General features: G+C 44.4%; 1 protein-coding gene across 1 annotated transcript in view; it reads right to left on the bottom strand.

The window, feature by feature from the left end:
- LOC147747110 (vitamin D3 hydroxylase-associated protein-like) overlaps positions 1-13,701 on the bottom strand; it is a 394,497-nt gene that overhangs the window by 189,550 nt on the left and 191,246 nt on the right. Inside the window, exon 5 of the mRNA XM_086952361.1 lies at positions 12,665-12,871. Within this exon, the coding sequence (XP_086808487.1) occupies positions 12,665-12,871 (207 nt within the window). The remainder of the gene's footprint in view (positions 1-12,664; positions 12,872-13,701) is intronic.

Genomic DNA, 13,701 nt, shown 5'->3' with positions numbered 1-13,701 from the left:
TTTGCGATTCTCAAATTAGGAATAGCAAAATTGAGAATGACTTCACAATCATTCCAATGGGCCTCCTGGGCCATAGAAATGAATGGTAAGGCATTCCTTAAATGCGACTTCGCAATTTTCTAATCACAATTAAGGAATTGTAAGAATTTGCAAAAGAATTGCACATTTTTAAATACATCCCATTTTGCAATTCTCAAATAGAGATTCTCAAAAAATCGCTATTTCAGAATCGCAAACATGGATGTTGATAGATCTACCCCTAGGTAACTAGAAATCCTTATGCAATCAGGTATTTCTTTAGAAGCACCCAAGTAACCTTATCAAATTCAGCCTTAAACTCGAAAAAGGCCAACATTGCCTCTACAGTCAATAGGTGACATATTTCAGAAAAAATATTGGTATGTGGAACCTCGATTCCTTGACTGCAAAAAGCTGATTATGACAATAAGCCAGGACACAATTAGATACCAACTGACCCTTCATCCAAATAACCAATCAATACCTTCTCAAATCACGTTTTACTCATCCAAATGATAGGGGTTGGTAGTTCTTTGGTAGCAGAGTAATTCTACTCAACAATCAAGACTATTATTGCAATATGTCAAAATCGGAACCCCTGACTAAAATTTGGAAACTTGAACAGGACAATCGCGAGCAGTGCTCACATATAAACGTCTTGACAAAAGAATTCATGCACAACCTAACCTTATGTTGGCTCTTTGTGACTTTTCGTGTGCAATGCTTAATGCACCTCATTCTGAAGTACAAGGGGAAAACTTTGCACCGTGGACAACTGAAGTCCAGGAGCTCATTACCAAATGGGAAGACTCACAGAACATTTAACACCACAATACAAAATTTCAAACTATAAAAACCAAGCAACTTCATGGAGATAAGGCAATCTGGAGTGCTATTGCCATCTAGCCACCGAGCAAGCTTAGCAACCAGATCCATCCCATTCCCTTCCTGGTTATGAGTCTGGACAATTTCCCAATCTGTCTGAACCAGGGTACTCTTTTTCACTGTGATTAGGTTTTTATAGAAAGCTCAAAGGGCACTAACATTCTGACACAGATATTACACCCCTTCCACCAATATCTTTTAAAGTGCTCTATGATGACTCACCGCCACACACATGCAGTGCCTCAGGTTTTTAACTGGGATTAGATGGCAATGCATGTTATTGAGCACATACTTTAGGAATAAGGCACTTCACATGTTTTACCTGTGCCTGGATGTTAGACCGGATACTCTGGAGGTAGCGTATCCGTAATCGTTCGGCTTTTTCCTCCAAGGTTTATCTGATTCTCTTTTTGTGGCCTTAGGACTCTGGGCATTTTCCCACTGTGATATATTGTGAAAGTGCGCCCGCCCTTCCTACACATGTTAGGAAGTGGTGTTTACCTGGTGTTTTCAAACATGTCTCAAGCCTGCCATTGCAGGCCTGTGTCTGCGCATTTGCACTTATACCCAGGTGGTCTTTCTAATTAATTGGCCAATGCTGAGGGTGCCTTTCACTAACACTATAGCACCCCTAGGGAGAGGTGAAGCAAGTGGTACATGAACGGCAGGTCAAGTACACATGTGTGTTCCCTGCCCAGGTAGTGAAGAAAACCCATGTCTGTTTTCACTACCTATGAAGTTTGCTCTTACCATAGGTTAACATAGGGGAATAGTTGAAATTACTTCACGCTGCAAATGTGGCTGACAGTGGAGCAGCCTTATAATGTGTCCTATCATTGGATTCCCAATCACATACCCTCTCTTGTGGTAAAGTTGGATTTGTCATCAATAGCTTGGAAATGCCACTTTTAGAAAGAGTATTTACAACAAGGGGTGGTGAGGGACAGAGTCTCTGAATTAAACAGAATACTCTCACCCAGTCAAGAGATCAGGGCTAGATCCAACACCGTTTTTTAGCTCACTGCACCATCCCAGTTTCAGAACCTGGCTGTATGCAAATTAGTCTGTTCCTGTCCCAGTGCATGATGGGAACAGGGCAAACCAAACTACAAAAGCCAATTCTTACACTGGGAAGGAAACAAGCTACCGGGGACCGGTTTCTGGCATTTCAGCCTCTTCGGCCCGGCTTGCTTGAATCCTGATGGTGCAATGAGCAAGGGACTCACATCTGAGCATACCCTTCCACGCTTAGGGTGGACAAAAATATTTACAACAAGGGGTGGTGAGGGACAGAGTCTCTGAATTAAACAGAATACTCTCACCCAGTCAAGAGATCAGGGCTAGATCCAACACCGTTTTTTAGCTCACTGCACCATCCCAGTTTCAGAACCTGGCTGTATGCAAATTAGTCTGTTCCTGTCCCAGTGCATGATGGGAACAGGGCAAACCAAACTACAAAAGCCAATTCTTACACTGGGAAGGAAACAAGCTACCGGGGACCGGTTTCTGGCATTTCAGCCTCTTCGGCCCGGCTTGCTTGAATCCTGATGGTGCAATGAGCAAGGGACTCACATCTGAGCATACCCTTCCACGCTTAGGGTGGACAAAAATATTTACAACAAGGGGTGGTGAGGGACAGAGTCTCTGAATTAAACAGAATACTCTCACCCAGTCAAGAGATCAGGGCTAGATCCAACACCGTTTTTTAGCTCACTGCACCATCCCAGTTTCAGAACCTGGCTGTATGCAAATTAGTCTGTTCCTGTCCCAGTGCATGATGGGAACAGGGCAAACCAAACTACAAAAGCCAATTCTTACACTGGGAAGGAAACAAGCTACCGGGGACCGGTTTCTGGCATTTCAGCCTCTTCGGCCCGGCTTGCTTGAATCCTGATGGTGCAATGAGCAAGGGACTCACATCTGAGCATACCCTTCCACGCTTAGGGTGGACAAAAATATTTACAACAAGGGGTGGTGAGGGACAGAGTCTCTGAATTAAACAGAATACTCTCACCCAGTCAAGAGATCAGGGCTAGATCCAACACCGTTTTTTAGCTCACTGCACCATCCCAGTTTCAGAACCTGGCTGTATGCAAATTAGTCTGTTCCTGTCCCAGTGCATGATGGGAACAGGGCAAACCAAACTACAAAAGCCAATTCTTACACTGGGAAGGAAACAAGCTACCGGGGACCGGTAACTGGCATTTCAGCCTCTTCGGCCCGGCTTGCTTGAATCCTGATGGTGCAATGAGCAAGGGACTCACATCTGAGCATACCCTTCCACGCTTAGGGTGGACAAAAATATTTACAACAAGGGGTGGTGAGGGACAGAGTCTCTGAATTAAACAGAATACTCTCACCCAGTCAAGAGATCAGGGCTAGATCCAACACCGTTTTTTAGCTCACTGCACCATCCCAGTTTCAGAACCTGGCTGTATGCAAATTAGTCTGTTCCTGTCCCAGTGCATGATGGGAACAGGGCAAACCAAACTACAAAAGCCAATTCTTACACTGGGAAGGAAACAAGCTACCGGGGACCGGTATCTGGCATTTCAGCCTCTTCGGCCCGGCTTGCTTGAATCCTGATGGTGCAATGAGTGGTCTGCTCAATTCAGACACTCTGTTCATCACCACCCCCTTTTGTTAATCGATTTTGGCCACTATAGGTGTGGCAGGGTATACTCAGACATGAGTCCCTTTCTCACTGCTCCATCAGGATTCAAGCAAGCCGGGCCGAAGAGGCTGAAATGCCAGAAACCGGTCCCCGGTAGCTTGTCTCCTTTCTGGTAAAGAATTGGCTTGGTAGTTTAGTCTGCCCTGTTCCCATGATGCACTGGGCCAGGGACAGACTGATTTGCATATAGCCAGGTTCTGAGCTGGGATGGGGCAGTGAGATAAATAACGGTGATGGATCAAGCCCTGATCTTTGGACTGGGTAAGAGTGGTCTGCTCAATTCAGACACTCTGTTCATCACCACCCCCTTTTGTTAATCGATTTTGGCCACTATAGGTGTGGCAGGGTATACTCAGACATGAGTCCCTTTCTCACTGCTCCATCAGGATTCAAGCAAGCCGGGCCGAAGAGGCTGAAATGCCAGAAACCGGTCCCCGGTAGCTTGTCTCCTTTCTGGTAAAGAATTGGCTTGGTAGTTTAGTCTGCCCTGTTCCCATGATGCACTGGGCCAGGGACAGACTGATTTGCATATAGCCAGGTTCTGAGCTGGGATGGGGCAGTGAGATAAATAACGGTGATGGATCAAGCCCTGATCTTTGGACTGGGTAAGAGTGGTCTGCTCAATTCAGACACTCTGTTCATCACCACCCCCTTTTGTTAATCGACTTTTAGAAAGAGGGCATTTCTCTGTGCTAAACTCTTGTGTGCACCTTTTAGTTTGACTCTAGTTCACACTGGAGGCTGGGGGAGCACATATGTGCATTCCCCATAGACCACCATAAACATTAGGCATGTAACTGGAATGACAGATCTTTACCATTTGAGGACTTGGCTGGCTAGATTAGGGGGAGAGGTTTTGACACTTGGACCCTGGGAAGCCATATAGTCCCACCAAAGATTAAGATCTATATTTCAAGGCCTCATGGAAGACAGGACTGAAATTTAGGGGAGACATCTGTGGTTCAAAGGAGAAGCCTCAGACCAACACTCAACTTCAAAGGCATGATACAGTGTATCTATTGGTGCCATAATTCAGCAGGACAGAGATACACTTGTGGGGAGCCGCTAAACCATACCAACATGGCAGTGGCCTGGAGAGCAGGGGACCTACGTCTGGGCAGACATTGTTCTGTATTCAGTCCATCAATTGTTCTTTTTGCATTGGTCACGCCGAGTGGGATGGGTATGCCCAGACGTAAGTCCCGTGCTCTCCATGTCACTGGAGAAAAGCTATCCTGGCTGATGAGGGCTGAAATCCCCAAAACGGTCCTATGATGCTTGTTTCCAGTCCAGTGAGGACCTGGCCTGGCAGTTCGGGCTGGACTATTCCCATTGGGCACGGGTCAAGGCTTATTTGCATATAGCTGGGTCCAAACTGGAATGGCATGCTGAGTGAAAAAATGATGAATTTAGGCTCAGATCTCTGTACTAGGTTGAATTTATGACATTGTTCAGGATTCTGTCCATCGATTGTTTTTTTTTCATTTCCAGGGAGGTACGGCGAACCCAACATTTGGTTCATTGTGCCTGGATTGTCTGGTGTGTCTCGTATCATTGTGCACCATACAGTGTGCCTAATTTACAGGGAACATGAGCCATGGTTCATTGTGACCAGATTGAATGCCCTCTCCTTGCCCTGCCCGACAATTTCGTGCTGCCAGGTAATATCGCCCAGATCGGGCCTGGGTGGTGAGAGTAAGTGACTGGGCTGAGGAACACTTCAGAGAGCGTTCAGAAGTGGGTCAAGAGACTGTGTGACCCTCCTGTGCATTGCAGAACTGGGCTGGTGCCGGAAGGCAAACTGAGGGACCGCTGGAATGAACTGGGACAGCCTTTAGCCCATTTCTGCTCCACATAAAGTGGGAAAACGTCCAGAGTGGTGACCAACCCATTTGTCAACTGTATTCTGGTTACCCCAATAGTTACTCCAACCTTCTCCCCTGGGCCCAGACTCCGGCCCTAAACTGGTCTAGTAAGGGATATATTTTTTTTACTCTAGCCTGGTGGCAGAGTAGTAGGGGTTAGCAGAGTTGTGGGGGATTGTACCAAGGCATCCGCATTCATATCAACGGATTGGTTGGTGTGTGTGTATGTGTGCGTGTGTGTGTGTGAGTGTGCGTGTATGTGTGTGTGTGTGTGTGTGTGAGAGTTTGCTTCATATGGGCTTGCCAATATCCTTGGTACCATGGTACCACTTTACAGTGCTGTATGAGTGTGGGAAAGTGTGCTGAATAAGAACAGCCTGCTAATAGTTCACTGTGCTGCAGTGTGGTTTTATTTGTTTGTTTCTTTACCTAACGAATACTCTGTTTTGACATTGGTTTTAACCGTTCAACCTCGGCCCTTGGTGCTGCTGAAAAGTGTTATAACTTCCTGTGTGTACACATTCCTGATATCGCTGTGACCTGGGGTGACCGTGAAAATGTGTGGATTTAAATTGTGTTTTTTGTCAGGGTGGGCCCAGTTCCGACAATCTATACATATCACACTGCGTAAGTGTGCTGGGGGTAAAATAGGATTTTTCCCAAGTGTGCATACTACTGATGTTGGGCCTAGTACTGCGAGTGAAATTTCCAAGTATGATCTATGCCCAAAAATACATGATGTTCATGTTGTGTTAATTAATGTGTGTGTTGAATACAATCACTATGTACATACTCCACGTGTACACATTGCCCCTGTGATAAGCCTGACTGCTCAGTGCCAAGCTACCCAAGGGTGAGCGCAGGTAATACAGTGACTGTAATCCCCTAACCCTGACAGGAGTGATAGGTTCTGCCAGGCTTTGGCACTGCCTCAGCCAACCAGAAATCACCAGTTCCAACACCGTTCCTCAGGCCTTGCTCTTTTGGACCCTTTTCCTCATAACACTACACTCAAGCTGCCAGCCTTGCACTCCTGTTTTTCTGCTCTTTCTGCTCCCTCACGTTCTTATCATGTTGCCTGTTTTTTCATATCACTCTTGAGCAGTCACTCTAGCTTTCTTTCGCAACTTTTTGCCTGTTTTCCTTTCACTCCTCCCCAGTCACTATTACATTACCTTCCAGCTTTTGCCTTTTTGCCTATTTTAACATGTCGCTCTTGCTTTCTTTTACTTTGACCATTGAACTTTTTTCCCTCTTTTTGCTAATTTGCCCCCATTTTTCACCATCTCTTGCATCCTCTCTTACCTTTTGTGCTCTTTGCCTGTTTCTCTCTCCTGCTCCTTTCCTGTGTTTTCTCCCACTCCTTTTGATTCTCTGCAAGCTCATCCTCTCCCTCACCAATGAACCCAACATCACCAGACACAACTTCCAGGAAGGAATGAAAGACGTCGCCTCATGGATGAGCAACAGCTGTCTGAAGCTCAACTCAGAGAAAATGGAAGTTCTCATCTTCGGGTCTACCCCCTAAACATTGGACAACAATTTGAGGCCCTCTGCCTTCGGCAACCCTCCCACACCCATGGATCATGCTCTTAACCTCGGTATCATTCTGGACTCCTCCCTCACCATGAACCGACAGGTCAACGCTGTATCTTCCACGTGCATCAATATCCTCCTCATCCTCCGCACAAACTTCAAATGGATCCCCCCTGAATCCAGATAGACCTTAACCCACGTACTCTTAACCAGCAGACTGAACTATGGGAATGCCTTCTACACCGTAATCAGCAAATCTCTACTCCTCAAATTCTAGACCATACAGAACCCTGCAGCCAGACTAGTCCTTGGCATCTCACGACAAAACCACATCACCCAGCACCTACGAGAATTCCACTGGCTCCCCGTTGAAAAGAAAGGGACCTTCAAGCTGCTCACTCACGCCTACAAATCCCTCCATAACACCGGACCTCAATACCGCAACAAAAGTATCTCCTTCTACGCGCCCAAGAGAAATCTCCGCTCCGTCGACCTTGCCCTGGGCAAATTTCCATGCAGCTGCAGAGCCAGAGTGGGAGGGAGAGGCTTCTCCTACATCACAGCGAAGACCAGATGCAAACTCCCCCTCAGCATCGGAAGAACCCCCGCACTGCAAGCATTCAGGAAGAGCCTCAAGACCTGGCTCTACGGATGAGACGGAGCTGCCCGAACCCGCCCTCCCAGCACCTTGAGACCCTCACTGGTGAGTAGTGCACTTCACAAACCCCTGATTGATTGACTGATTGATTGCAAGCCGCACACCCTCCTGTCTTCCAAACGCTGACTCCTGCCAAACTCGGAACTACCTACCATCCCCTGGATCTCCTCCCCACTCTAGGACATATTTAATAAACAAGTCATTTACTTTTGGTAATGCTCTTTCTGGTAGAGATTCTATTTCTTGGACTTAGTCATGGAATGCAAAGGTTCCCAATTTATCAAAAGGATAAACTAATAAATGTAGCACACAAAACATACTCAAGAGCTCACTAGATCACATAACAAGAGCTCTCTTATTACAAAATCGTAATGCCAATGATAATAAAGAAGAACAAAAAATATAACACAAGAATTAAACCAATGGTGAACAACAAGACTATCACAAATTATTGTAAAAAAATCTCATACATATTTATTCCATACATTTATAATATAAAAAAATTGTCACGTGCATGAGACGCAAAAATAAGACAAGGAATAAAAACCAGTATCAAAGTACTGTATGAAAAGCTAAAACAAGAAGCAGTTGTCGACGCAGCGTTTCGTTTTTTTGAAGTTAAAAACACCTTCTTCAGGACTGTTCTTTAGCTTAGCACAATTAGGGAGATGCTTATTCTCCTTACTCTGTCTTTGAAGGTACCGTGAACCATGAAATGGATGTATGGGTCCTGTTCGTCAATGACAATTTACCCTAAATTACGGCTGGGAGAGCTATACGGATGTTCAGAGGAACCACCGTTAATAAGTTCTGGTTTATGTCCACGAAGCTAAGTATGGCCCAGGGAAAGCAAAATTATTTTGTGATGCCTCTGTGCAGTATTAATCCTGCTTGTTTTAGTGGCCGCTTGTGCAAGGGGGATGTCCTCCCAATCTCTTTATTCCTCAGAGAACAATCTATGCAAATTTGTCCGGCCTCCCTGCTCCGACTGATCCATAATGGCGCCTGACGTCAAATGGGACCTTTGGCTCCATTGGCTTCCAATCCCCCAGAGGATTGAGTTTAAAGCCCTTTGCTTGGTACATAAGGCCCTTCACGGACAAGGTCCTTCTTCTTTGCAAGACCTGTTTTTCTGGTATGTACCATCTAGACCTCTCCGCTCGGCCTCAGCATGTATGGTGATAGTTCCCAAGATTCTGAGGATTCGGATGGGAGGCCAATCCTTTAGATTCACCGCAGCAAAATTGTGGAACTCCTTACCATTATGCTTACGCCGCACGGACACATTTATTCCTTTTAAGAAGGCTTTGAAAACGTACCTGTTTCCAAAAACCTGTTAAAGTTCTTCTCTGCAAGCCATGCAACTGCCTAAACACTGTGTCTGTATCATCTAAAACGAAGCGCCTGGATACCCGATGGGTGACAGTCATTGCGCTATATAAAAGCACCAATACATACATACATACATACATGATGTACTTTTTTATAATTTTGCATAACAAGCCAAACATAAAATGTCAGAAATTTCACAAATTACGAATGATTGATTAAAGTGTTGCTCTGCCTAGTATAAATGCAATATAATAATTAACAAATGATATTACCAACATATATAAGTCTTCAAAAGACATCCAAATGAGCTGACGCCTCTAGAGCCTAATATAAATGCAATATAATAATTAACAAATTATATTACAAACATATATAAGACTTCAAAATATATCCAAATGAGCTAATGTCTCTGGAGAGAAGAATCAACCTTACTAAAATTGTTACACATGTACCTCTTGGAAAGATGCATTAAAGAGTGTCAAGTCTGCTGTAATGCATGCAAGCACAAAGCACAAGGTACACCATATTACAATGCCTTGCAGCAGTTAGTAAACGTACTGAGTGATAGGCTACACCTATACAATCAAAAAGTGACCTTTCTTACCAGGCCAGTATTTATGGATCTAATGATCAGCATTTCAGGATATGTTATATTAAATACTCTAACTCAACAAAGTAAGTAACATACCTAAGGCTCCATTAAAGATTCCTGTGCCAACTCTGGAATTATTATATCATATATTGATGTCTGGAGAATGTATGACAAGCACCCATTTTTGAAAAATCAACAGCCAACATTCCAGCCTCCCTTTAACAGAGAGACTACTGACCACTGACAGAGTTATAGGCATCACAAACATGTATAGTCTCCGTACCACGCATCCGCAGAGCCACCGCCGGAGGAAGATCCTTCTCCTACCTGGCGGCCAAGACATGGAACTCCCTCCCCATCCACCTTTGACTGACCCAGGATCACCTTTCATTCAGGAAGATCCTCAAGACCTGGCTCTTCGAGCAGTAGCAGACCCCTCCCCCCCAGCGCCTCGAGACCCTACCGGGTGAGTAGTGCGCTATACAAATGTCCATGATTGATTGATTGTGTCTGTGAGCACTTTGGTACTGGTTCTAGCTAGTATGAATATCTACAGTGATTAGCACTAATGCCACTAGTAATGGTAATTGTGCCCATTCTTAGAGAGCTATTTGAGAATCTCAATATTTGAAATGACCTCCTTTAAGATAGTACATCCCCACATTTTTGACTTGACTGTTTTTGCTGGCTGCAGAACTCCATGCAGCCTGTTACTGTGGTCCCTTTTAAATCTGATGAAATTGGTATACCCATATTTTGCATATTCAATCTACCTATAAGTCCTTAGTATGTGGTACAAAGTGTACCCAGGGCCTGTAAGTTAAATGCCACTAGTGGGCTATAGCACCCATTGTGCCACCCCCTGCAGTGACGATGCTAACAAAACTGTAGCTCTACACTCTGTAACCTGGCTGTGCAGTTTTAAAACTGCCAATTGGACCTGTCAAAATAACCCCTTTTGACAGGCCTAAGCCTTCCTTTCAAATACTAATAAGCCACCCCAACTAGGCCCTTTTGCCCCTAAGGTAGGGTACATGGTATTTAAAAATAAGACATTTAGACATTTAATCTTAAACATGTCCTTAAAGTGAAGAGGCCTAAAACGTTATTTTCACTGTAGCGGGGTTGGCTGTTCCTTAAGAAAGCATTAGTATCGAATTTTAAATGTAATATTGTTGGATTTCTAATAAATATTAAGGAAGAGAGACTTTTAGAAAGTTATTGCTGTCACACAGGAACTGAATAGCCCTTTGATAAGTTGTAAACTTACCTCCATAGCAGAGACACAGGGCTCAGGTGTGGGGAACTGTTCTGACTCCTCTAGCAGGAAGCCCATCTGGGCTGTGTTTGTGACTTTAATTAACTTCAACTGTGCCTATTCAGGTAGATGTAGCTAACACCTGGGTCTGACTCCTTTATCCCTCTAGTCAGCCAGGCACCAATCCCACTGGGAGATGAGATACTACCTTGAAACAGTTTTGCATGGTCACAGTGCAGAGGCTGCACATTTGCCCGGTCTCACCACGAGGGTGGAACAGGAGTTCTGCACAAGGGATAGAGGCCTCTGCCATCTTGGTTTTAGTTAGACAAGGGCACTGTGGGATTATTTGCAGTAGAGAACACAAAAAGTGCTACAAATGTGGGAAGGGTCATCACAAGGAAATGTTTCTCCATTGCCTAAAGAGTGGCCAGAGGTATTACCAACCTAAACGCTGGGGTAAGACATAAAGGTGACACTCACAGTACCCACCTCAGAACACATTCTGGACCTGTGGAAGAACAAAACATACTGGACATCCTGTCTGTGACATGAGAAGAGCCGTGAACACTGGTCCTGTCCTCCCTCTTGTAACTAGTACAAATAATTTGCAATTACCTAGCTGACCAGTTGGAACTGGACCTGTCCTTGACCCTGCTGGAGTGAGTCTTTCACCCCTAGTGCTGTCTGCAAGGCCCTGGACCCAGGGCAAGTGGCAAAGTGTACTTCCATTAACATTTACTGAAACCTGGGACTTTAAAACCTTTTTGGTTTCAAAGACCACCAGAGGACTAGGAACAACCTGCTGAGCTGATATGACTAAGGTACTTTGCCGTTGGGCTAAAGATTCATGTTGCTCCCATTTGGATCTTTTCCGCATCAGCAGATCCAATTTCCTGAGAAGGTATCTTGCCTTGCAGAACCCTCTTTGACTACAACCTGTAGCCTTGCCTCACTGGAAGAATCTGAGCTCCAAAAATTGACAAAGTCTGAAGGTAGAACTCTTCCCCGGGCAAAGGCGCAAAAAGTATCCAGCTAGTGAGTGACCTTCACTGGGTGCAAAATTTGAATTCCTCTGTGCTTTCCCGACAAAAGTCAATTTGTTTACAGAGGCCTCATCCAGCGACTTTCTAGTGACTCAGAGTCCTCTTCGACCACAGCCTGCTGTTGTGCACCACTGTGGAATTTTGACATGAATTTCAGAGACTATGTCTGAAGGTAAAACTTCTGATTGGGTCGAACCTGGTTTCTGCATCTGACCAATGCTCCATCACGGTCAGCCGTAACTAGCACCTAGGGACAAGTCAAGCTAACTAAATTACCTCAGTTGGTGCTTACAGCTCTTTGGCGCTATTCTGAACTTTAAAAACTTTTCTTTTCACATGCAGACACATGAAGCCAATTTCAACTTGTACCTGTTCACACATAATCTGTTTTATTTATATCACAACTCTATTACTTCTATTCACATGCAGGTACACTTGGTGCTATGCTACAATAGCCAAGGAATGGGCTTTTGTTCTCTGTATCGAAGCAGCCAAAGTCATTAGAAAGTTCCACAGGTGCATAACTATAGAAAGATAAATTACTATGACTGATTCAACTATTAATGAATGATATTCGCAAGAGTGAAGATACACTATAAATCTTTACTGCCCCAATTTACTATGCATATATAAAAAGCTCTAATCAAAATGCTATTTCTATCAAACGGACATCGGTTGATCAAGGGCCTGCACACAATAAGAAGGCACCGAGAAAAGTAGAATGTTATTTCCTGCGTTAAAGCGTGCTTGCAATACCACAAGCGAACATGGACCATCCAAATGCAGTTTTCAGAACTTACCTTAGTCTACTAACAGTTGGATTCAAGGCACATAATCCACAAAAACTGGCTGGAAATCGGATGCTTCCACCCATATCAGACCCCAGTCCTATGATGGAGCCACCACTGGCGATGATAGCCCCTTCGCCTCCTGAGGATCCTCCAGGGGCCTTTTTGTGGTTAAGAGGATTGACGGTCTGCCCATTCACTGGGTTGCTGCAGTCATAACTGAGTGAGTGTTGAAACAAAATGAAATTATGTTTAGAAGGAGTGGTTTAGATTTGTCTGGATAGGAAAATAAGTTTATTTCACATAGAGAACAATGCAGTGAAACATAGTGCTAACGCTACACCTTAATTCTTGTGTCATTGATTAGCACATGCTGGTGTATCCCTGTTTTATCAAAGAGGTTCAGAAGTCCCTGATTTATACACCTCCAATACCAAAGGTGCGTGAGCCAATAAATGTTGGTGTGGGCTGAATTTCAGGCTCTGGCCCGGCCCGGCCCCTGGCCCATGGCAGCTGGCGAGCGAGTAATAGAGTTCTGGTGGAATCTCAGACACTTCCTTTTTCCCCTAGTTAATATAGTTTTTAAAAGACAAAACTGCTAGGCGGATATGGTGATTTTCTCGTCGCTCATTTGCCGAACATCATACTTGCGAACACACCTTATTCAGACAGAAAACTCACTATTTTCTTAAGCAAAAAAGTCTCTATTTTTTCAGTTTACTGCCTAAAAATGCCTTTATGTCAATGTAAGTCAATGGGGTAAATAAAGACCACCGATTCTTTCAATATATCCCTCTTTCTAGTTTGAAAATACTAGCATGTATGGAACATGTACAAGTACATAAAACTGTGCCTGCAGTCAATTACTAAACTTCACTTATATCTCATTATACACTTGTATCCCAAGATGTAGGGGTGGGGGGGACAGGGAGATCATTGCACTATCATGCAATGCATTGCATGATTTCAGTAGTGGGAGGATACTTGTCATTCCATCAAAATACAGTTTGAATATCTGGGTGTGACCTTGAACGATAAATTGGAATGGG

This window comes from Lissotriton vulgaris, chromosome 1_1 (assembly GCF_964263255.1).
Source record: "Lissotriton vulgaris chromosome 1_1, aLisVul1.2, whole genome shotgun sequence".
Lineage (NCBI taxonomy): Eukaryota > Metazoa > Chordata > Amphibia > Caudata > Salamandridae > Lissotriton > Lissotriton vulgaris.
Note: the sequence above shows the minus strand (reverse complement) of the source record. Positions and strands in the feature narration are given on the sequence as shown.